A 23,389-nucleotide genomic window follows, 5' to 3' on the forward strand; every position below is an offset into this window, starting at 1 on the left:
TCAAATTTAAATCTCAAACTCTTAAACCATTACAGAATATATATAAAGCTTCAATTCCTCGCTTTGGAAACAAATTACTTAACTAAAGTCTAAAGATGAAACACGTGGCTGAGTGACCAATAGTATATTTTACCTTTTAAAAAATATTATTATCTAATAAAAAGTAAAGTCAGTTAGTTATTGAAGGATAAAATGAATTATAAAATAAAGAAAGACTTTCAAAGCAGGCAGGACATTATCAAAACGAATAACATAATACAGTTTTGCACGTTCATGTTTGGTCTTCCAAACTTCTATTTGTTCCCAATGCATTTTCCAAATTAAAAATAATAATAATTGAATATAGGAAAGATTGACGGACATAAATTTTATGTTAGATGATGAATCTTTAAAATTTTAAGAGGTTACAGATCTATAAAATTTCAAGAGAGCAAAAATATAAATTTAATAGAAAATATATTAAATTTTTTTAAATTATATGATAATTTTAAATTTTCACTGGACGACTGTCCCACCCGCCCCTCGGTTCATCTATGCGTCTATCACGTCCAAATGGGAAATAGAAGAAAGAACAAATTCCATTGCATGAAATGAAGTCAACCTCTTGTATATACAACAGATATAATAAGCGATAGAGAGAAACAAATAGATTCATAAAAATTGAAAAAAAAAATCCAACATTTGATCAAACATTCAACTGTAAAATTAATCAAACTATGCAAGTAATTGAGTTTCTTGAAATCCATGCATGAGATGAGAAGGATCAAAAGGAAATTCACCAGCAAGCTCCTGAATATATCCATCCAAATCACTTAAGAAACCACCTGAACTCCCCCACATACTTTCTTCATCTTCTACCTTAACCCTCCCTGCAGTTTCGGAGCCTGCGATTCTCGCCTCCATTTTCTCGGCGGCCACCGGCTTGTCGCCTTTTTTCGGTTTCTTTTTGCATTGAGGAGGTTTTCCGGTGAGTCTTTGCACCAGTTCTCTGAAGTTGGCGACATCAGTCTTGATGATCTCTGGTGCAAATATGTGGATTATGCGTATCTTCGGCTTTGCCTTCGATATTGTTTGTGAATCCTTGTGGATGGACAGTGATGATGGTGTTGGAGGAGACATTCTGGTTTGGTTCTTCATCATCATCAAATTCTCCATGCCAAATTATTGACACGATGGAGAGTTGGTGTACTTGTTTACGCTTTCCACGTATCAAAACGGAGGATTATATAGGGGGAGAGAAATTAAGAGATGGGATATTCTTTTTCAAGCTTCAAGCTTTATTGTTTTTCAAGGCTAATTACATCAAACTTTACCTACATTCTAAATTAGTCCTTTAACATCAAAACGATTCTAAACATCTGTTCCAACTAATTGAGTGATCTTCGTGGTAAAAAAGAGTGTTGTTCTCCCTAGAGGTCATAATTCGTGCAGTTGTATTTGTAGTGTGTGTTGTCAATGATTAAAAAATATTCTGAAATATACTACTTCGTAATCACCTTAAACTTATAAAAAAATTTGGCATTTGAGCTTAAAATGTTGGTTCAAATATGATGGAAAATATACTTTAAATACGTGGATAAAATTTAAAAATACTTGAATATCAAACGTTAAAAACAAAAAAGAAATACATCGTCTTTTTTTTTCAACACTTCATATCTAAATTATCTTTATATTTAGTATGTATGTATTTAGAATTTTATTCATATATTTTAATTATGTTTTATATTATATTGAGTTGGTATTGAACATGCAAACTGATGTTTAGACTAATCGATGGACGTACTCGATACTATACTCATATTTTGAGGGTTTTTATAAAACACTTTAAAGTTCAGGGTTCGATTTCGAGTTTATACTATAGTTAGAGGGTGTTTGTTGCAATTAACTTTTTTTAATTGAAAAATGTGGTAAAACCAAGCTGTTCGTTGGATGTAAGGACTGGATGAGTCGTTGTCTGATGAAATGGAAAAGAATCAATAGAGTAATTAATGGTCCCCACCAACATTAGATTAGTTTATTTAGAATTATTACACAGATTGATGTGTATTTATAAACACTGGTTAAATATTATTTAAAACATTATATTTAATACTTGTAATAAGTTTAATAAAACATAATTCGTTAATTATATTTTTTAATTTGAATAATATTTTAATTCTTAAAAGTATTCATCGTTATCACTTTGAACTAATTTATTTAGAATTATTTTACAGATTACTATGTGTTTATAAAAAGAGGTTAAATGTCATTCGTTTTAAAATTTATATTTTTTTTATATAACCATTGCCCATTGGTATATGATATATTGATCGATTAATTCGGATCCGTTACTGCATCGACGTTAAAATTTTAATTTAATACAATACTACTTGTACTAAATTTAATAAAAACATAACTCATTAATTATATTTTGAGATTAAATAGTGTTTTAACTCATAAAATTGTATTTTATTATCGCCCTGAAGAATTTTTTTATTTAATTTGATTCCTAAACTTTTTATAGTTATTTATGTTATGTTCGTTAAAAAAATCTCAACTACTCAAAATGTCATATGTGATATGTTTATTTATTTTTAAAAGTATTACTTTTTAAAAAAATCAAATTTCTTTAAAAATATAAAAAAAATCTAAAATCCATAATCCATAATCCCTAAGTTCATAATCACCGTTAGCCTCCATCGCCGTCATCGAATATTCACTCACTCGTCCCTAAACCCCCACAATCTATTGAATATCTAAACTTAAATCCCTATAGTTGACACTTCCCCCTCCTTTGGAAACTCATCGTCAACGTTTCTGAGATATGAGGATTAAGGATCAAAGATTTAAGGTTTTAGAGATTTAGGAATTAGGCATTTATGAATTTTGGGATGTTTTGTGAAAAATAGAAAAAGTTAAGATTTAAAAAAAAACTATAAGAAATTAAAAATTAGATTACGTGTCAAGCACTGATTAATTGTCTGATCTTTAAAGATTTTTTAACGACCGTAACAAAATTATCTTTTAAAAGATAACTTTAAAAATATTAGATACCTACGTTGATAAAAAAAACTTTAGATGCCTGAAATAAATAAAAATATTTAATTTTCAGTTAAACAATTTTTAGAAAATAGCATGAAATGCCCCTTTGCCGTCTCCTTTTTTTTTATTATTTCTTTTAGTTTTGGGCTATTCAAATATCAAGATTAACTTAAACAAAACGATGATACTTATTACAGATCAGCATGCTGTAATTACTTATACTTGTTTTTTCTTTTTACCCTGAATCTAACATATAATAAGCAAGTAACTCATTGGTTTAATATCCTCTACATCCCTAGAAGTTTCGGAAATTTATTATTTTGTACATGTACTCAAAATGCCCTGTTAGGTATCTAAATTCTTAAATTACCAGTGATCACAAGAACTTGAATGTATATATGTAATTCATAAATTGCTTTTAGAAAATGATTTTATATGTTCAAAATTAATAGGATTTTTTTGGATATGTTATAAAATATACATAGATAAAATAAGGGTTAAATAAAATGTTTGACTCCTGAAATCGTACCTCATTGTCATTTTGGTACTTCAATTTTTCTTTGTTTTAATTTGCTCCTGAATTTTTCAATCACGATGTACATTATTCTAACTCATTTTTCCGTTAGAAATAGGTTATAAGACAACACTCTTGGAATGTGATGCGTTGCACGTAGTACATATTATTATTTTTAAAAAAAAACTTCAACAATTCATAAAAATATCCCCAATTTCTCATTTTTTTTAAAAAGGACTTTTTATACTTTTTAAAATTAATGGTTTTTATTTTAAAATACTAAAAGTTATATGATTTTTTTTAAAATTAATCTAATATATATTATGTGTCACGTGACATGTTATTAGAGCATCGCATGATATTTTTATAATAGAGAAATAGGTTGAGATAACAGGCATCAAAAATAGATTAAAATGACGTGTATCACAATTGAAAATATTAAATATTAAACTAAATTAAAAAAAATTGATGCTAAAATAATAATAAAAATATGAGAAGATTGTAATAGAAAATTCAACCAATTGATAGATTAGGTCACAATTTTACATTATATTTGATTTTCCTTTGTTTTGTCCCCAGCTACACGCATAAATCGATCAATTTTGAAATGAAACTGTGAATATGTATGATGATGATCACTAGTCTTTTTAATTAATAAATTAAGGATTTATAATAGAGATAACAGGGATCGATGCATAATTTGATGTTAGAATGTTAGAAGACAATAAATTTTTTAAATTTTAGAAAAACAAAAATAGATTTTCAATAAAAAAAATATTAAAAAATACTTAAAATATCTAATAATTTGATGTTTTCAAAAACGACTGTTCCTACCTACCTCGTTCGATCCATCATCCCTGAGAGATAGACAAACACTTGAGTGCCAGAAATGTTGAAAGCGTGTGGAAATGTTCCAAGTTTAGACAGCAAATGGTCACATATGGCAACATATGGGAGAGAAAGGGATAAGCAACAGCTTACAATTCTTTATTTTCTTTTTCTTCTTACCAGAGATTTATTTAACACTCATCGTCTGATGTATACGACTTCCACAACACTTGTCGTTAAGAAAAAAAAACAATTTTTAATTAGAAAAATCGTCTATGTTGTAAAATTCTTTTTAAAATATTATGAGATAATTACAAGGTAATATGTATTTAGAAATTTTTTAACCAACTCACAATATACATATATTACAGATGACATATTACAGATGTAATTAGCCGAACCCAAGACTTCTATGCAGATTAACCTTCCATTTTACCACTTAAATTACTTGATGAGATAAAAATTATTCCAAAAACAAAAATAACAACCGTAACTTAATTTCATTATACCCTTTCATTTTATCTCAACGACATTTTTTGTTAATTTTAGCTATTATTTTAAATAAAATTAATAAAAACAGAAAGAGACATTGATCGTTTTATATTTTTTTTTATAAATAAAGAAATAATAATAATACAGAAAGGGTGGAGAGCATGATAGCCGGCTGCCCGGCACCCAGCAAACAGGATCTGTTTCAAATCTTCCACTTATATATATATACACGAGTTAATCGTATCACATGTATTCAAGGTATGACCTTAATTTTAAAATGGTCTCTAAACTTTTAAATATTACAATTTTATCCTTAAACTATGATTATCAATTTAAATTAGTTCTCAGACTTTTAAATATTACAATTTTATTCCCTAACTATGACCTTCATTCTAAATTGGTCCCCAAACTTTTTGAACATTCTAATTCCATCTCAAACTACATGAATATACTAATCACATCCATTGTTAATAAAACCGGTAGCCTAAGTTATATTATTATATGTTTGAAAAAACAAAATTTAGGTTAAACTATGGTTGAAACTAGTTACATATTTGGATGAATTTGGGTATGGAATTTGAATATTCGAAAGACTGGGGACTAATTTAAAAATAAATTCATAGTTTGGGGATGCAATTTGAATATTCAAAAGTTTGGGGACTAATTAAAAACAATACCATAGTTTATGGATGAAATTAGAATGTTAAAAAATTTAAGGATTAATTTAGAATGAGTCATATTTTAAGGATGAAATTAGAATATTCAAAAGTTTAATGACCAATTTAAAATGAGGGTTATAGTTCAGGAACATATGATGTGATAACTATATATATATAAAGAGTCTGAGGGAAAATTTATTTTATAGGCATACTAACTTTTTTGCCTTTAATTTTTTTTAAATTATTAAACTTTGCAATTATTTGGAAGTTTATTTTTAAAATTAATTAATTAGTGAAATAGTAATACATGTTTAATAATTTTCTACTTTTAAACGATAATTTCTATTTCTCCAATTTTTAATAATTTTGTTATTTTTAAATAATTCTTTTGATTCTTTACTTTTACGTAAAAAAATAAAATAACTTATATCGAAATTGAAGAAAACACAGTAATTGACGTCAGTATAGTGAGTTGATTATTATTTTTCACTTGATTTAATTTAATATGAAATTATAAGTTAAAAAATAAAAAGAATAAAGGAAATAAATATGATTATATCTATTTTATATTACTTTCAATGGAATTGTACCCAAAACGAATAAAAAAGAAGGGAAAAGGCATCAGTCGTTGACGTGGTTCACCGTCTTTATTTCTTCATCATGCCCAATCTAACTTTGCTGAGCTGGATTCTATTCTATTTCCCAATGCAAACCTATACATGTATCACACTATTTATTTAAACTGAATCAGATCGATTTTTTTAAATTTTAATATATTCTCAATTATAAAATAAGTTTTTTATTTAAATTAAGTTAAACCGACTTAAAATAATTGGGTTCAAGACCAACCTTAGGTATTTAATTAAGTGGTACGAACCAAAAATGATTCTGAACGTGCACTATATGTACGCACTGTTCCAACAAATGAAACGTGAGTGCTAAAACGATTGTGTTCATCCAGGATAGAAGCATATCTTGATGGTTTTTTTCACTATTATAACACCTCAATTTCAATTTAAATATTATGATCGAATCAAGAATATTATTAATAAAATTAGATAATCAGATCTAATTTTAGATGAAGTTATAATAATAATAGTATTATTTCAGAAAACATTCAGTTAAATACATTTAAATTTATATCTTTTTAAATATTATAATCTCAATCACGACAAATTTCATTAAGTTTTTACAAAACTCCAAAAAGGCATTTAATGCGGAATCATGTGTGTATGCTATTAAGTGATAAGAAGTTCAATAGTGTGTCTCATAAAGATGAAGCACCCATCAACTGAAATGTTGAGTGCTATATATATGCTCTTAACCTAGAAGTAAAAACGTAAATGAATCTTGTCTTTGGATCTACTTATTTATAAGAAAATACAAACACCCAACGCCTTACGTGCTTGCCAAATGTCCGAAAGCAGAACACGTGTGGGAACTATCATTCGGGTCTTATTTAATGAGAACAATATTGCATTTCCAGCATCCCAGTTCATCAGCAAATACCATCTTACAGAACAATATTTATACTTATTTGATTTATTATACTTATTGAAAACTTGGTCTTCACCTAACTGTGAGTGTGATGATGTTATAGGTGGACCAAATGAAGGCAAATGGCCCTATTGAGAAAGACATGGCCAGAGAAAGGAAAGAAGATGCAGAGCTGAGGAAACAAGAGGCCCACCATCATAACGCTACAGGTGGACGTGCTGGTGGTACTGGCTTCACCACAGGCGGATACAACAGAGCTGAAACTGGTATCTATGGCGGAGGCGGCGTTCATGACGTCAACTCTGGTGGTGGTGGTGGTACTGGCCTCACCACTGGTGGAGACACGAACATAAGTGGGGAGCCTACCAACGCTGGGAGTAGAAGGAACACTAGGGGTACCCAGGAAGATCGATTCTACTGATCAAGTAATGAAATGGGCGAGTTTTTGTGCTCTCTGGGGTTAAACACTGTTATTTGTTTCTACTTTGGTTTTTAAATTGGTCCTGTTGTAATCTTAGTACTGTCAGAGGCAGTAATCTATATAATATCAATAAAACTTGGGACCTTTCTGAAGGAAAAAAGAAATGTGCCAATGCATCAAATGCTTTGTTACTTATTTTATAGCATTTTCGCTGGAAATAGAGAACACGTTTAAGAATCGATCACACAATAGCAAGTAGTAGATCACATAAAGCGTACAACAGAAGATCGAAACACTGCGAATTTTCGAAGCAGCGATTTTCATGGCCATCGATGTAAACATAAGTGGGGTAAAAAAGATTTGCACGTTATCTACTGTTGACTACACTTTAGAGCTTCCAACTTAAGTTGGAGGTCATAGAGGTGTGGATCAAAGATAATAATGGAAAACATCGATTGTGTCTATTACTTACGGCAGACTGGCTTCGTCACCATGGTCGTCATCATGGGATTTATATGTCATCTCTCTGTCATAATCGGTGAGTCCGAAAACCTCATGCATCATTGTATCACAAACCTTCGAACAAATCATGTTGTATTAGATGGTGAAGAAGAAAAAAAAACATGTGGATTTTTTTTATTTGTTAGTAATTGATAAGACTTACTCCCTTTAACGATCGAATGAATAAAACTAAATAAGTCAATAATATAAAAGATTAAAATTATTTTTAAAAAATATTAATGATCGAAATTGAATTGACCGAAAACATAAAAGACTACCCGTATAGTTTACTCTTAACTCTCAATACCTTATTCTAACATACCTTATAGAGTGCAGCTTAGGTTAAATTTGAAACATTGAAAGTGCAGCTTAGGTTAAATCTGAAACATTGAAAGGTTAGAAATTAAAATTGAATCTAAATAATAAAAATAATAAATAAAAAAGACATTTTTTATAAGAATATAAATAAATAAACGATTTATATTCACTTAACCCAGAAAGTTGTCTCGAACTGAATTGATCAATGTAATATTGATCCAATTAAAACATCAATTAATTTAATATTGACCTAATTTGAAATTTTGTGGATTTGATATTAACTCAATATTGTTTCAAATTAAAATCCAATTGATTCAATATTGACTCAATATGAAAATTGATCAATTTAATATTAATTCAATCCAAAAATTAATTGATCCGAGTAAATATTTGACTCAATCTAACTAATCATAAACTCGAATTAAATTCAAGCTAAATTTTATGTGAACTAAATTAAACCTAAATTAAATACAATTTAAACTGAAAATGATTTGATCTAAAACAACCTAATTCAAATCCAATCCAAACTATTCAATTGCCATCTCTTCATAAAAGTTAGATGGAATATCATCAAACCATGAGGCTTGTGTATTTTTTCCCTTAATAATAAATTGGTGGTGAGATGTTTATGGATCGGTGAGTCACCAATTGCAGTAGAACGTGTCAGTCTAAGAAAAATTCATGAGCAGAACGAATGCCACGTATATTTATATAAGAGGGATACGTGGCAGGAACCCAGATGCCTCCTTTAGAGCTATATGTACTTAAATTTATAGTAAAATCTTAGTTTGATTATTTAAAGTGTTGCTTAGTTGAAGGAAAAGAATGGAGTCGGTAAAGGAAACAGCAGCCAACACAGCGGCGTCGGCTATATCTGGGTTGGAAAAGACCAAAGCCACGGTGCAAGAGAAGGTGGAGAAAGCAACAGCACATGACCCAATGGTCAAAGAAATGGCAACTCAAAGGAAACAAGACAGGATCCGCCTGGCAGAACTCGATAAGCAAGAAGTATATCACCACAATGCTGCGGCCAGACAAGCCGGCAGAGACGAATACATCGCAAAAGGCGCAAGAGGCCACCAGATGACTGCTGAGCCGACGCACCATAACAATCGAGGAAGTTAAACTGGTGAAAGGGTACTGTTTTTTTTATGTTTAGTGGATATATTATAGATTTAGTTAGGGTAGAAGTTCTTTTTCTTTTTCATGGAATAATGAAATGAAAATGCTTTGGGGCTTTTGTTATTTCTGGTGAATTCGATGCTTGGAGTCTCTATATGTATACGTTCATGTGCTGGAGTAATTTTGTTGTTGTCGCAATTTAATTTAAGTTTAAAAAATGTCAACTTTGAGATTGAATCTAAAGTGTGATAAAAAAACATAACATTAGTTTTATTTCGAAAAATATAATATTTTTATTTATCAAACGAAAATCTTATGAAAAAGATAATATTATCTTAGGAAAAAGATAACATTTTAAGTTGCATCCACCTTAAGATATTATGATTTTTAACACATTTTATTTGAGTTTAACGTTTTTAACTATTTTTCAACCTTTAATTAAGGTGTCGTTTCTTAAAGGATAGTATTCATATTGAACATGAAATTGATGGTTTAATAGATTCAATTATTAACATTGAATTAGATATAGAATAAAAAAAAATTGATTGAACCGCGTGTGAATATATTTTTAAAATCAATACTTCTTTATAATTTATCTAGTTATTGTTGAATTAATCGATTAAACCCTTAGAGAATCATTGATATTTAAATTCAACTATTACTCAAGCTTTCACTGAATTGTTTTAGGATATTTTCAGAATATTTGATTTGCATGAGCTGTGGGGTTTAGTTAAGTAATGCATGATTTTGGAATTAATAGTTTGGTGATTTATTTCTGTGGATAAAGGGTCTTGAAGTTTGACCTAAAGAGGATTTGTTTAGGACTAAACCAAACCGTAAATTTGTATGGATACTAAATTTGTTATTATACTTTGTTTTCATATTCTTTTTATACAGTTTGAGTTGTTTACACGATAATATTTAACGACATACAATTTATTTTACTAATACTATTTATTTTAAAAAAAATTATTTGTGATTATTTTATTCAAAAAAAGTTATGTTATTAATATATGTATGTTTAGTCTAAGAAATATTTTCAGATCTGTCACCAGTAACATATGTTTATAATATTTTTTAACAACCATTAACAATGTAAATATTATTTTATTCAAAAAAAGTTATGTTATTAATATATGTATAACCATTAACAATGTAAATACATACTTCAAACATAACTATTCAAATTCAGAAAATGAAATTCAGAAAATGAGTTTTAGTTAGATAAATTTTTTATTTTTGTATTAATAACATATAAAAAGAATTTGTATAATACTTAATGAGTTTTACTTAGATATTTTTATGTTTGTACTAATAAAATAGAAAAATAATTTGTCATTATACAATTAAATGTTTTACTTATAATCATTGATATCATAATCGATTAGTATCTTCTCGTTCTATTCGTATATATCATAATTTGAACCCTAACTTTATTTAAAAAATATTTATATTTTAAAAAAATAATTAGATTTTAATTTTAATATTGATTTAAGATGATTTTAAGATATAATTTAATCCTAAAAATAGTTCAATATTTTATTTTATTAATTAATTATAAATTGATTTATTAACACATATCAAAACTTAAGAAATTAGCATATGATTTCTTATTTTTTTGGAAAATATTATTGAAAATGTTGAACAATACAAAAGTTTAGTTTTATTTATAAAATCATATTATTCAAAATCAAAGTTTAAGTGGCAAAATTCAATTAAAAATAAAAAGTTAGTGACCAAATCCGATCAAACAAAATAAAGTGACAGCGTTCATTATCAAGTTAAAGTGTAATGGAAAAATTAATCAAAATAAAGTATAATTGCAAACATTAATTTTCAACGAAAACATATTAGAAAACGTTGGGCTTAAAAATAAAAATTCTAAATTTTCATACAGGAGTAACTGATAATAGAAACGGTTCTTCAAATTTGGGCTTAAGCCATTGTGCTAAAATGTGGGCTTAAAACTAATGTTAGTTTTTTTTTTCAAAGAAACTTCACACCTAAGAAACATGATTTGTTTTTGGCTAAGGACCTAAACTTTTAGGATTTTCGCAAATAAGGACCTGATATTTTAAATTGTTGAATAAATGCTTAATATCTTTTGAATTTGCTCAACTAAAAGTCTAATATTTTCAAATATGCTCCAATAATTGCATATATGATTAAACTTGATGTCATATTACTATATTATTTTTTGGTATAATATAATTGTCAATGATCTTTCAGTAATTTGGATCAAGCATTTAAATTTTAATTAAAATTTTAAATTTCGCAATTAAGACAATCGGGTAATCATGTTGGTACCGAATTCGACTAATTTTTGGTAAGTTGCAGATAAGATAAATGGTAAGTTTTAGGTGTCCGATTAACCTAATTCGAAATGATCGGTGTCGACTCCATCACATCAAGTCGAAATACAATTTTGGGATCACCCGAAGGACCGTTACGATATTGTCAAGCATGTTCATATATATATATTTCGAGCTTTTAAATGAGTTTATGATATTTTTCTTATATAATCTTTGTAGGATCTTAAATGGTTAATATTTTAATTAATAATTATAAAAATATCCTAATTACATTTTTAATTTATATTTATAATTATAATTTTTTATTATATTTTTAATATTTCGTCATTTTAAATAAAACTAACCGTATCCTCACATAAAGAAAATAGGACAGAAAGAAGATCAAAGTGAATTAACGCAAATATGAATATAATATAAATACATTAATCATTAAGTTAATTCGAAGATGGTCCTTATCATCAGTAAAAAAAATCCGAGCCGAGCCGGAACTATAAATCCACACAATTCACAGAAGAAGAAGAAAAAAAAAGGAACAACGCTTAAGCGTTGCCTTGTAGCTGTTCACATTCATTCACGTACATGGGGAAACAAATATTTATTATTCAGAAAACAGACTAATATTATAGAACAAGAACCGTGACCGTCGCCGATACTATTAATATTATTTCTTTCTTCTTTTTTTCCTTTCATGGCTAAACCCCACGGCTTTCCGGATAAACAATCATGGGGTACACGGGAGGGGCTTTTACTTGCCTGCGCCGTTCATCGTTACGGCAACGACAGTTGGGACTCCGTTGCCATGGAACTCCAGAAACGAACTTACACACCGCAACAACCCCTCTTCTTTACTCCCCTATCTTGTCAACAGATGTTTCAAGACCTTAAACGCCGTTTCTCTATTAACGGCGACGATGATAAAACTACTAATAACATCTCCACCACCTCCGTTCCTTGGCTTGATGAGCTCCGAAAACTCCGTGTCGCTGAACTACGCCGCGAAATCCAACAATATGATCTCTCCATCGTGTAAATAATTACAAAATCAATTTTTAATAAAAAAAATATTTATTTTTTTGGGGGGCAAAATTCGAGTTTTTCTTGTTTTTTTTACAGATCCTTACAATTGAAGGTGCAGAAATTGAAAGAAGAGAGAGAACAGAGCTTGATAGAGAACGGAAAAGAAACTGAAAAATCGGATCTGGAGAGAGAGAAGGGAAGCGAAAAGATGGAAGAAGAGAACGAACCGGAAAATAAAACCCGAAGACCGGTTCATAGCAGGGAAGAGTCCGACCGGGAGAATCATTCGGTAAACGAATTTAACTCTACAGATCCGAAGGAAAAGAGTCCAGGAACCGGGATGGAGGAGGCAAAAATTGAACCGGAACCGTTCGAACCGGTTGGACGTGAGACGGGGAAGGTGGTGCAGAGCGTGAAGCCTGCGGGAGGAGATTCGTGCAACGGGAGCTCTGATACTGTTGCGAAGGAATTGGCCGAAAACAAGGAGCCAGTTGACCCGAGGGAAACGGGTGACTCGTCAGAGTCAGTGGCCGAATCGAAGCGGGATGAACCTAATAGAGAGAGCAGCGATGTGCAGAGCACGGCGAGCTTGTCCGACAAGGAAAAGAAAAAAGGTACACCGGATGGACCGGACAAACCGGATAATAGGGAGTTGGACCAATCTCCCGCCATGAAGGAGGTGTACGTTGGATCTCAACCGTTGGTTGAGTTTCTCGAGATCTTACGATTTCATAATATCGGCTCCCTTTTCGAACGCCGACTCGAAAGCCAGGTAAACAAAATATTCTATTTTTGTTTAAACAATCAATTTAAAATAATTGTTTATTTACATTTTTTAAAAAAAAGAGGGGGGTCTGATTGGATGCTACGCGGGGTGAGATGTTGTATCACTCCATCAAATAACGTTGGCCCAATCTGGGGATGACGTGTCGGCACGATAAGGTTTGGTGAATTTGAAGATGAATGGATATTAGTGGTCTGGTATTTGAAATTTGAAAAAAGTTTTTAGAACCAAAAGAAAAGGAAAATTGAAAAAGTTTTGATCATTTAATTTGTCTGAGCTGGGGTCAGGTATTTTAAAGATGATTAGATAATACCGGTGGTTATTTGAAAACAGTTTTGATTTTATAATCTTATCTAATCACATCCTGAAAATTAATCTGGATCGTCCATCTCATCTAGCGCGACTAATTAATAGTAATAGTTGTGGAGGATATAATACGTTTAGTTTAAGGTTAGAGAGTAGGTCAAGAGGATGGTGCTAGGTTTTCAGTGGTGTCAATTGACGAAAACATCCCTTTCATTCTTTGTCCTTCTCGTGTCTATTGCATGTTGGTTGGGCCCATGCATGGGATTAGTCTTTCTTTTTATTTTACAAAAATATATAGAATCACGAGTCAAATTAGTTGGAAAGTTGGTTAATAAGAAACCTAATATAATTATTTTAAAAATATAAAATTAAGTTGTATTTTTATTTGCATGACAATTAATTAAAAAGAAGTTAAACTACATGTTAGTATCTAATTATCACTTTTGTTTCGTTTTGGTCATTTAATTATTTTTTGTTTTAAAATCATACTAAATGTTATGTTTTGATTTTATTTTGATCTCCTATTAAAAAATTAACGTTAATATTGGCGTATCATCATAAGGTAATGTCACGTCAGCATTGATTTTTTTAAAACATGCTACATCAGTAATTTTGTTAATTTTTTAACAGTAGGTGACCAAATTGAAACTAAAACATAATGTTAGGTATGATTTTAAAAAAATAACAGTTGAAGACCAAAGCAGAATAAAAATGATAGTTGAGGTATTAAATGTGTAGTTTACCCTTAAAAGAAATGTTCTTCTCTTACTGATCTAAAGAATTATCTCTATTCAAGTTAAACTTTAATATATTTTAATTATTGTTTATCGAGGAAAAAATCAAATTAGAAGAAAAAAAAATCACCCTGTGAACAACTCTAGGATAACAGACTTGTCAAATATATTACTATTAAAAAATGAAATTAGAAGAAGAAAAAATCACCCTGTGAACAACTGTAGGATAGCAGACTTGTCAAGTATATTACTATTAAAAAGCTTAGACTTGTTTTAGTGGGTTGATTGTTTTAAAATCTCATGTAGTAAGATGTGAGAGTGTGGTCGATATCTGTTTCTTTTCTGTATTCCATGCTGTTCGTCGTGTCCGTCTTCTTTTTCAGTTTTCACCCAATTTGCATCCACCACACTTTACACATGTAATGCTTGTATGACAAAACAAACAAAAGCATGTGTCTACCTCTTGGGTCTGTGTTTAGTTTTTATTTGGTTGATTGGGGAAGGGAAATCATATTGAAAATAAAAACTTATTTTAAGAATCAATTAAGAATTTTTTTTTCTACCAACATGTTGTTCAAGTAATAAGCAATTTTATATAACTTTGTCCTAGGGTCATTGCCCCCATTTTTTTATAATTTAAAAATGTACATAGGTAAATTTTAAATTAGACCTTCAAATTTTAGTTTGTTTTGATTTTGTCCCCTCATTTTTTGTGATTAATTATATTTTGCCCCCTCGGGTTAGTATCTTGGTTCCATCCTTCTCACCCACCGTTAAAAAATTAACAGTGATGTTGACGTGTCACTATAAGATAATGTCATGTTATCATTTTTATTAAAAAGAATACTATATCAATAGTTCTGTTAAAATTTTAATAGTGGGTGACCAAAATAAAATCAAAACGTAATATTAGATATTATTTTTAATAAAAAAATAATTATGTGACTAATACGGAACAAAAATTATAGTTGATACTAAGTATATAGTTTACCCTAGTTTTTATAAATGTGAGACGAATATACAAATACAGTGTGGAAATATGTAATGTATCCTTAATTTTCAATATTGCAGGAAACCCCGGATTACCTGAACTTGATTCGGCAACATCTTGACTTGGAGACTATTCAGACGAGACTGGAAGAAGGTTGGTATTCAGGATGCCAAAGCAAGTTCTTTAGAGACTTGCTCTTGCTTTTAAACAATGCCATCCTTTTCTTCAGCAAGGAATCCTCTGAATTCGCTGCTGCCATCCAGCTCCGACAACTTGTCTCAAAGGAGATTGCAACCCAGTTTCCTAATCCAAGCCTATTGCCCAAAGAACAATCGTCCACGCTGCCTGAATCCCAGACGCCTTTGAAACCCGAACCTGAACTGTCACTCACCTTGACAATGAAAACTAAACTATCAGTCCCATTGATTGCATGTCGCAAACGCAGCTCAATTGCTGCAAAATCATCTTCTGGACAAGAGAAGAAAAGGCAGCCAACCGTATCGTTGATGAATGAGAAACCGGCTCTGGATTGGAAGCAGAATGATAAATCCGCTGAGGAAGCTGTTGTAACAACGAAGAGAAGGAAAGAAAGATCCGCTTCTGGTGCAAAAAAAGCAACCAAAAATGCAAAGGCTCAGAATAATACCAACGCGAACGGGAATTCAGATTCCAATAATACCACTGCTGCCATTTCGAGCAAAGGCGGATCATTGAATGAGAACTCGGAATCCAAGGGTGGAAAGGAGAAGAACAACACAAATGTGAGTTCAAAGAAGAAAAGCGCAGCGAATTTCTTAAATAGAATGAGGGATAATGGGGCATTGACGGAGACACTGAAGGGTTCTGATAATGGCAAAGGAGGAGATGCTGAGCAGAAGAAAACCAGCAGTAGCAAAGGTGGTCAACAGAAGGGTCGAAGTTCAACACCACGGTCACGGTCTAGTGGAAGAAGAAGGAAAGAGAAGGTAAGCCCAGTGAAGAAAAGTACAGGACGACCCCCGAAGAGAGCGGTGGGTGCTGGTAAACGGGGGAGGGAAGTTGAGAACGATTCAGGTGGTGGACATGCAAAGAAGCGTTCAAGAAAATGAAGAGAGTTTCTGTAAGTCATTTTGCTTTGTATTCTTGTAAGATTGTTGAGGGCCATAGGGAGTTAGATCATATTTTGTTGAATGAATTTATAAAAACAGGTTGGAGTGGCAACATTTGAACTAATTATAGAAAAGCAGTTGGGTTATTTTTACTATTTCTTTAAGCACTGCTGCCTCTGTTTTGCCCCACCAATGTCTTCTTAATCTCTTAAACAACCATTTCTATGTCAATAAATTTATAACCAAAACCTTTTTGCTTTTGAGTAATCAAATGGAATGGAACATACATCATGTTTCCCTAACTCTGGTGGAACACTCCTTTTCCATTCTTGTTTAAAAGCTATAGGTTTCCGAAAACTGTAAACATGCCTAACAACCCAAATTTTAGTACTACTCTCTGAAGTTGACTGGTACGAAGTATTCCTTCCACTTTCTACACTAGAATTTCAGTTTTAGAGGTGTAAATGAACTGAATTTAAATAATGAAGTTGTGCTCTTGTTAATATTCGGTTCGTGCTTTTTCTTTATTAGTATGAGGTAAGTATAAAATAATATCTGTTCAAAGACAATTCTTAATCATTTGACATTGAATGCTCACATCCCTTGACGTTCTTTGTACTTGAAACCGAAACCTCGAGGAATAACAACAATTCCTTTACCACCGAGGCCGCTTGGTTAGTGCTTGTTTAAATTTTCATGACCATGTTTGTGTTCGTTTGTTTATGAGTTAATTGCATCATATGTCCTCAAACTATAATAATCATTTTAAATTGGTTTTTAAACTTTTGAATATTTTAATTTCATCCCCATACTATAACTAAATTAGTCCTAACTTTTAAACATTTTAATTTCATCCCTAAACTATAACATTCTTTCTATATTAGTCCCCAAACTTTTGAATATTCCAATTTCATCCCCAAACTCATCCAAATATGTAATTAATTCCAACCATAACTTAATCTCAATTTTGTTTTTTAGACATATGTAATATAACTTGGCCTAACGATTGTATTTACAAGGGATATGATTAGTTTATACGTATAGTTTGGGATGAAACTATAATATTCAAAAAGTTTGGGGAATAATTTAGAATGAAAGTCATAGTTTAGGGATGAAATTGAAATGTTTAAAAGTTTAAGGACTAATTTAAAATGATGGTCATAGTTTAGGGATAAAATTAAAACATTCAAAAGTTTAATGATTAATTTAAAATTAAGATCATAATTTGAAGTTTTATTTATTTTTAGTCACCAGTTTAAAAAAAAAAAAAAGTGGGTTTGGTCTACTTCTAGGAGGTTGCAATGCTTCTTGTAGGTTGTCGTTCCATCAAATGCAACCCTCCTTGTTGTCGTTCCATCAAATTCAACCCTTGTTCTTACCTCCCTACTTTACAAAGTCCATCAATCAACGTATTAATAGTAACAATTAATTATTCTCTATTCTAATGAATTTAATGAAATAAAAAGAATCAAACTTTCTTCTCTATTCTCATCTCATCTCCCTTATCTTCATCTTAAACATTAATTCTGAGAAATGTCAGCGAACACATTGGTTTCCTTTTCCTGAGATTGTGCCTAGAAAAATCAATAGAATATGAGAGAGATTCCTAATCATGCAACCTAAATTTTGAATCTAATTTTGATTATTAGTCTATCTATACGGTAGAAAGGGGAGAATATCAAAGAAGACAATAATATTATAATTGCTCAGCTAGGGTTTTTTATTGTTGTTGCCGAGGTCGAGCCAACCAGAGTGAGCTCAGCGCTCTCAGGCGATGAAAATACTCGGAGATGGCCAGCAAACATCTTGCAGCTTGAGGGACTGTCAGGATTTGATATAATCCAAGTATAGCTTCATGTCTCATATTATCCGCCTGTAACTTATTCAAACATGCTTGTTTCAAAAAGTATTCCATGTAACCTTATAACTAACATGTATTAACTTGCCTTTGAGGATAAATTTGTTTACATAAACTTTAATCGGCCATCAACTCATGACTTGGTGGTGGTTTTTTTTTAATTGTTGAATGGGAAAGGAATAGAATTTAGGGCATTTTCTTAATTTGTTCAAATTCACTTGTGGGGTATGGTTTTACTTACCTTATCTATAAGGTTTTGACAGATGAATGAAAGATAATTTCATTTTCAACAAATCCTTCAAATACTTGGTTACTTAGAGAGAGAGAGAGAGAGAGAGAGAGAGAGAGCATCAGCGTGTGAAAATGCAAATATTCTTAAGACTTGGTCGTAAGACATGGAGTACTTTCATAGGAAACATGATATTTTTAGAGGGGGTAGGCTTAATTTCCAGCACACTTGTATATGGTGACCACGAATTCATCTTTCATGGGCTGGGGGTCCACAAGCCATGATTATACAGTAGGAGTATGTATGATGGAGTAATGTGTATACATACATACATACCTGTCTAACGAAACCTTCAAGGGTGGAGAGCTTGTTGATGGCGATAGCCATTTGACTCATATTAGGAGGGCAGCTCAGTGAATCAGATGTTATGACATCAGAAACAGATTGGTTCAGTGCTTCCAACCCTTGTGTTAGAGCTTCCTGCGTCCACTGTTGCAACCCACATATCCCCATTACCTGCTGCTCCGTCAGTGACTCAATCTGATTCAATATGATCTGAAAATAAAAATAACAAAATGAAAACCTAAGTAAAAAAATTATAAATCTATGGTAAGGACTAGTTTTTCCTTTTCACTGACGAATTTAAGTTAGCGTGTTAAATTAAATCACCTTGATTAGCTCAGATGGCCAAAACCCACCCATCCACATGAAACATCGTTCAGCTGGAGTCTTCCACATTCCAGACACAAGGTGAAAGACATCGGTTTTAGCCACCATGTATTTTAGGTTCATCACTTGCTCCAAGTGAGCTAAACAGCTCTTGACGAAGATCCCAAGCTCATTCTCCAGTCGATGCTCATGAACCGCTGCTTTAAGCTCGCACACCAGCCGATGATGCTCTTCTAGCCATCTTGCATACTCCATGTCAAACAATGCAGCATCTGAAGCATAAAATTCCAGTTGATACATATGTAAAAATATACTAAAAAGTAAAACAATAATGAACACAAACCTGGACTTATGTTGTTAATACCACCACCGAAGAACACTTCCTAGACAGTGAAACAAAATCTTAAAAATATACTCAAACATATAGAGATAAACAATGATGATGATGATAATAAAAGTACACTGGAGATGTTTGATGTCTCACTTGAGTTCTGGCTCTTTGAAGTTCTTGTTCCATTTGGGTTAGCCTAATCCTACTTGACTCTAATTGCTGAATATAAGCCGGTCATCAAATTGACAGCAAAAGTTCCCCCAGCAATAACACTTGGTTAATTTCTTCCATTAAAGCTTTTCTTTAAATGAGGAAAAAATATATATGGATGACCTCTTTTCTTAGCCTGCTTTTCCTTGCTGCTTCTCTATTCTGAGCAAGTCTTCTCAATGTCTGATTGGGAATGATACAAATAAATTTCATAGATCAACAGTTTTTTTTTCAGTTAAAAGAAAATAAAAGTTGAGTCAAAGAATTCACTTCAGGGTCTGGTGTTTAGGGTGCTTCTTTCTCTGAACTTGATGTTGGCCTTTTACAAATCCCCTCAAGCTTCCAAATTAAAACATGAATTTGTTAGTAAATCAAAATCAAAACATGGGAATCTCAGTCCCATTATATGATGATGAATGCAAATAAATAATAAGATATTAATTTCCATTTTTATATTCAGAGCTAGCCAATCATACCTTGACAGCTTTAACTGGTTGATGTGGAGCATCATTTCTGGCGTTGGCCAACTCCATGGACGATTCTGATGGTCTCTTTGAACCACTACTATTTGCTGGAGAAACTAATCCTGTATTTGTCTACCAAATTCAAAATATTAGGAAAAGAACACTTAAGAAAATCAGAATTTAAAAATACTTGCACCAACATAAAACTAAATCATCCATATAATAATAATAGTATGTTTCACCTTTGTTGATGATGATGGCGGCTCAACGTGCATAGGCTGAGAAGGGAAAATGTTCAGAGTCGGGGGCCTCATTCCAGAGTTATCTGCGTCTTACAACCATTAATTCAACAAGAAAATTTCCATTCCATGAGAAAAGAGAAATTTAAACACTCATAACATAGCATGTTAACAAATAAAATTAACTGTTTTCCGTTTAAATCTCAGTTCTTTTGCTGAAAGGATCTGGTCAAACAAAGTACTGGCAGAGATGAACATGCTTTTCCTGTTACCAAAACTGGTCTGTTCCAAAAAGAATCTTCTTAACAGAAAATGAAAAGAGAAAGAAAAAGGCAGAAAAACTCCTATATTCACAGAGCAGAAGAAGAAGAAGACTCACATCTTTGGTCTTGAATAGTGGAAGGGTCTTGTCCATCAAGATAGAGAAAAAGGGTTTGATCCAATTCACCCAAATCATAAGCTCCACTGTCTTTGCTTCTGCTTACATCGAAAAAGAAGAAACATGGATATGAAATTTTGAAAAACTTAAAAGATTCCCATGATGGAAAAAAATGAAAAGAAGTAAGAATATGAAAATAAAAAAGTTGGGTTGGTTCTGAGTTTGAGTTTGTATAGTTTTGAACTGCAAAAGAAATTACATGAAGTTTCCAGGGATGGAAGATGACGACGACGATTGCATCACTGCATAAGGAATCTGATTTAGATGACGTTGATTATTTTGTTTGTGCTGTTTTAGTTGGATAGAGTGGTTCATGTAATTGCCTCCACTAGTATCCATGAAAACAAGAGCAACCCAAAACCAAAGTTAAGCTAGACTTGCCCTTGAATTCACCATTAATGGCGAAACCACCGTTCTCTGCTAACCATTTGGTCCACCTCCACCACCATCTAAGCAGTCGAGGAGAAGAAACAAGCAAGAACAGAGAGAAACATAAACAAGAAAGAAAAAAATGCACGGAAACTAAAGACAACCCTTTTATATCTCCTCATAAATTAGTATGACCTTTCTAAATAAATGAAACCAAAATTTTCAGATAAAGCGGCTCTTTTCGAAAATATATTTTTATAATTTTATTAAAATAAAATATATTTATAATTATAATAAAAATTTATAATTATAATCTTAAATTAAAAATATATTTCATACAACTAATGAGATTAATTCAAGTGATAATCAGTTTAATATTGTTTAAGTAAAATCATAGTTTGAGTCTTTATGTATACAGAAAATTCATATTTAAATATTTAACCACTAAAATTAAATGTACATCGCAGATCAATCCAGATTAACAAATACAAAATTTGAAGTTTGAAAGACAACAAAACAAATAATTTAAATATTTTTCTATAATTATTGAATTAAAAAATTATTTCATTTATTTATTTTAGAAAATCAATATTTGAGGGAAACTGTTTATTTGAAATGTCAGTAATGGCCTCGCGGAAAATCATATTTTACGCGTAGATGTTATGGTGGCGCTCCCCACCCAACCCCCTCCCCCTCCAAAAAAAAAACACAACTACATTACAGTTCAGACATTTCTAAACCTATTTTCTTTATATAATGTTTTGGATTAAGTGCAGAAATAGTCTTTTAGTTATAATGTGTCACTCTATCAACTCCCTTAATTATTAAAAATTATAAAAAATCTTTATTATAGGAAGATGTTTTATTATAGGAAAATGTTTTATTGAGTTTTTGGACTATTAAAAGTTATAAATAGTCACTCAATTATTCATATATTTTGAACTCGTCATTTTTAATTAAAAAATTGATGACCGTCTGAAATGGATGTTAATTTATTGATTGTGATATGATAAAATCATATTTTAATAATGTCTATTGTCATTGTCGTTGTTTTCAAGCATTGGTTCGACCGTATAATGTAAATTGAGAATCGATCCACAAAATATAAATCAAATGATTCTGGGACTAGAATTTATCATATCTCGATCAATAATATGGGTGAACGATCGATCGAATTATTATCTAACCCTTATTATGTTTATATTTTTTTAAAAATTTATTTTATAAAAAATAAAAATATTTTTAAAAAAATGTTTTTATACCCAGCGTGGTCCTGCTTCCTCCCCTCAGAGAATCTGCATTTTCCCTCTCCCCCGAAATTGCTTTCCCTGCCTCCCCAAGGAATTTCTTGCAAATTCCCTCCCACCCTTTGTCCCTTGTGATTCCTCCCAACGGGTGGGATTGTAGGGATTAAAATCTCAACTCAATTTCTCATTAAATTTAGGGTTCAAAATTTAGAAATTTATGTATTTAATTGGGATGACGATAAAAGTGATGGTTGATTAGTAAATAAACAATAATAAAACCGATGGTCGAAAATGACCGAGATGGTCGATGACAGTTATAAACGGGTGTAAAATTATGGGTTCAAGTTTTGAGATTTTTTTTTTATAATTTTAAATAAATTTGGCTATGTTTATAATTTTTAATTTTTAAAAAAAAAAATAAAAATAATTAAAAAAAACACAACATGTGTCAGATAATGATTTTTTAACGATAATTACAATCGACACAATTAAAATGATAACATTTATAACATTAAACATTTATATCGATCGAAAAAAGTTTGAACACCCAAATGAAAAAAAATATATATAACTTCAACACTTTTGCCTTGACTAATTTAGAATAATCCAAGATTTTACCTTGATTAATTTAGAATAATTCGTATCGCACGTATGGTTTTTATAAGTCAAAACCTATTTAAATAATATTAAACTACTTACAGATTGAACCACACATTTAAGATACACTTT

The 23,389-nt window shown here is 31.0% G+C and overlaps 5 protein-coding genes across 6 annotated transcripts; 3 read left to right on the plus strand and 2 right to left on the minus strand.

Annotated features, from left to right (window-relative positions):
* Nucleotides 1-707: 707 nt before the first annotated feature.
* On the minus strand, nucleotides 708-1,184 carry LOC120146581 (VQ motif-containing protein 25-like). The gene has a single exon (XM_039160104.1). It carries the CDS (start codon nucleotides 1,153-1,155, stop codon nucleotides 715-717), a length of 441 nt encoding a protein of 146 aa, XP_039016035.1. The 5' UTR covers nucleotides 1,156-1,184; the 3' UTR covers nucleotides 708-714.
* A 5,939-nt stretch (nucleotides 1,185-7,123) lies between these two features.
* Nucleotides 7,124-7,432, plus strand: LOC120146668 (late embryogenesis abundant protein D-113-like). The gene has a single exon (XM_039160172.1). The coding sequence runs from the start codon at nucleotides 7,124-7,126 to the stop codon at nucleotides 7,430-7,432; it is 309 nt and encodes a 102-aa protein (XP_039016103.1).
* Nucleotides 7,433-9,076: 1,644 nt separating this feature from the next.
* On the plus strand, nucleotides 9,077-9,376 carry LOC120146669 (11 kDa late embryogenesis abundant protein-like). The gene has a single exon (XM_039160173.1). The coding sequence runs from the start codon at nucleotides 9,077-9,079 to the stop codon at nucleotides 9,374-9,376; it is 300 nt and encodes a 99-aa protein (XP_039016104.1).
* Nucleotides 9,377-12,304: 2,928 nt separating this feature from the next.
* On the plus strand, nucleotides 12,305-16,726 carry LOC120146636 (myb-like protein X). The gene is made up of 3 exons (XM_039160148.1): nucleotides 12,305-12,711; nucleotides 12,799-13,474; nucleotides 15,598-16,726. The coding sequence occupies exons 1-3, from the start codon at nucleotides 12,374-12,376 to the stop codon at nucleotides 16,603-16,605; spliced, it is 2,022 nt and encodes a 673-aa protein (XP_039016079.1). The 5' UTR covers nucleotides 12,305-12,373; the 3' UTR covers nucleotides 16,606-16,726.
* A 1,563-nt stretch (nucleotides 16,727-18,289) lies between these two features.
* Nucleotides 18,290-21,530, minus strand: LOC120146637 (bZIP transcription factor TGA10-like). 2 transcript variants are annotated; one of them, XM_039160149.1, is made up of 10 exons: nucleotides 21,244-21,530; nucleotides 20,985-21,082; nucleotides 20,609-20,691; nucleotides 20,379-20,498; nucleotides 20,173-20,241; nucleotides 19,846-20,085; nucleotides 19,705-19,744; nucleotides 19,362-19,633; nucleotides 19,029-19,247; nucleotides 18,290-18,478 (listed from the first exon to the last, which is right to left on the minus strand). In XM_039160149.1, the coding sequence occupies exons 6-10, from the start codon at nucleotides 19,876-19,878 to the stop codon at nucleotides 18,326-18,328; spliced, it is 717 nt and encodes a 238-aa protein (XP_039016080.1). In that variant the 5' UTR covers nucleotides 19,879-20,085; nucleotides 20,173-20,241; nucleotides 20,379-20,498; nucleotides 20,609-20,691; nucleotides 20,985-21,082; nucleotides 21,244-21,530; the 3' UTR covers nucleotides 18,290-18,325. The 2 variants fall into 2 exon arrangements, with proteins under 2 accessions (XP_039016080.1, XP_039016081.1); XM_039160150.1 differs by having other exon boundaries at nucleotides 19,846-20,241.
* Nucleotides 21,531-23,389: the final 1,859 nt, after the last annotated feature.

The sequence above is a fragment of the Hibiscus syriacus genome, unplaced genomic scaffold, assembly GCF_006381635.1.
Source record: "Hibiscus syriacus cultivar Baekdansim isolate YM2019G1 unplaced genomic scaffold, ASM638163v2 tig00110930_pilon, whole genome shotgun sequence".
NCBI lineage: Eukaryota > Viridiplantae > Streptophyta > Magnoliopsida > Malvales > Malvaceae > Hibiscus > Hibiscus syriacus.

Excerpts from the sequence above, each read along its gene's own strand:
- LOC120146581 (XM_039160104.1), bottom strand. The coding sequence starts at position 1,155 with ATGGAGAATTTGATGATGATGAAGAACCAAACCAGAATGTCTCCTCCA.
- LOC120146668 (XM_039160172.1), top strand. The coding sequence starts at position 7,124 with ATGAAGGCAAATGGCCCTATTGAGAAAGACATGGCCAGAGAAAGGAAA.
- LOC120146669 (XM_039160173.1), top strand. The coding sequence starts at position 9,077 with ATGGAGTCGGTAAAGGAAACAGCAGCCAACACAGCGGCGTCGGCTATA.
- LOC120146636 (XM_039160148.1), top strand. The coding sequence starts at position 12,374 with ATGGCTAAACCCCACGGCTTTCCGGATAAACAATCATGGGGTACACGG. Across the intron at positions 12,712-12,798 it reads CAATATGATCTCTCCATCGT|ATCCTTACAATTGAAGGTGC; the intron begins GTAAATAATTAC and ends TTTTTTTTACAG. Across the intron at positions 13,475-15,597 it reads AACGCCGACTCGAAAGCCAG|GAAACCCCGGATTACCTGAA; the intron begins GTAAACAAAATA and ends TCAATATTGCAG.
- LOC120146637 (XM_039160149.1), bottom strand. The coding sequence starts at position 19,878 with ATGGAACAAGAACTTCAAAGAGCCAGAACTCAA. Across the intron at positions 19,634-19,704 it reads TATTAACAACATAAGTCCAG|ATGCTGCATTGTTTGACATG; the intron begins GTTTGTGTTCAT and ends TTTATGCTTCAG. Across the intron at positions 19,248-19,361 it reads GGCCATCTGAGCTAATCAAG|ATCATATTGAATCAGATTGA; the intron begins GTGATTTAATTT and ends TTTTATTTTCAG.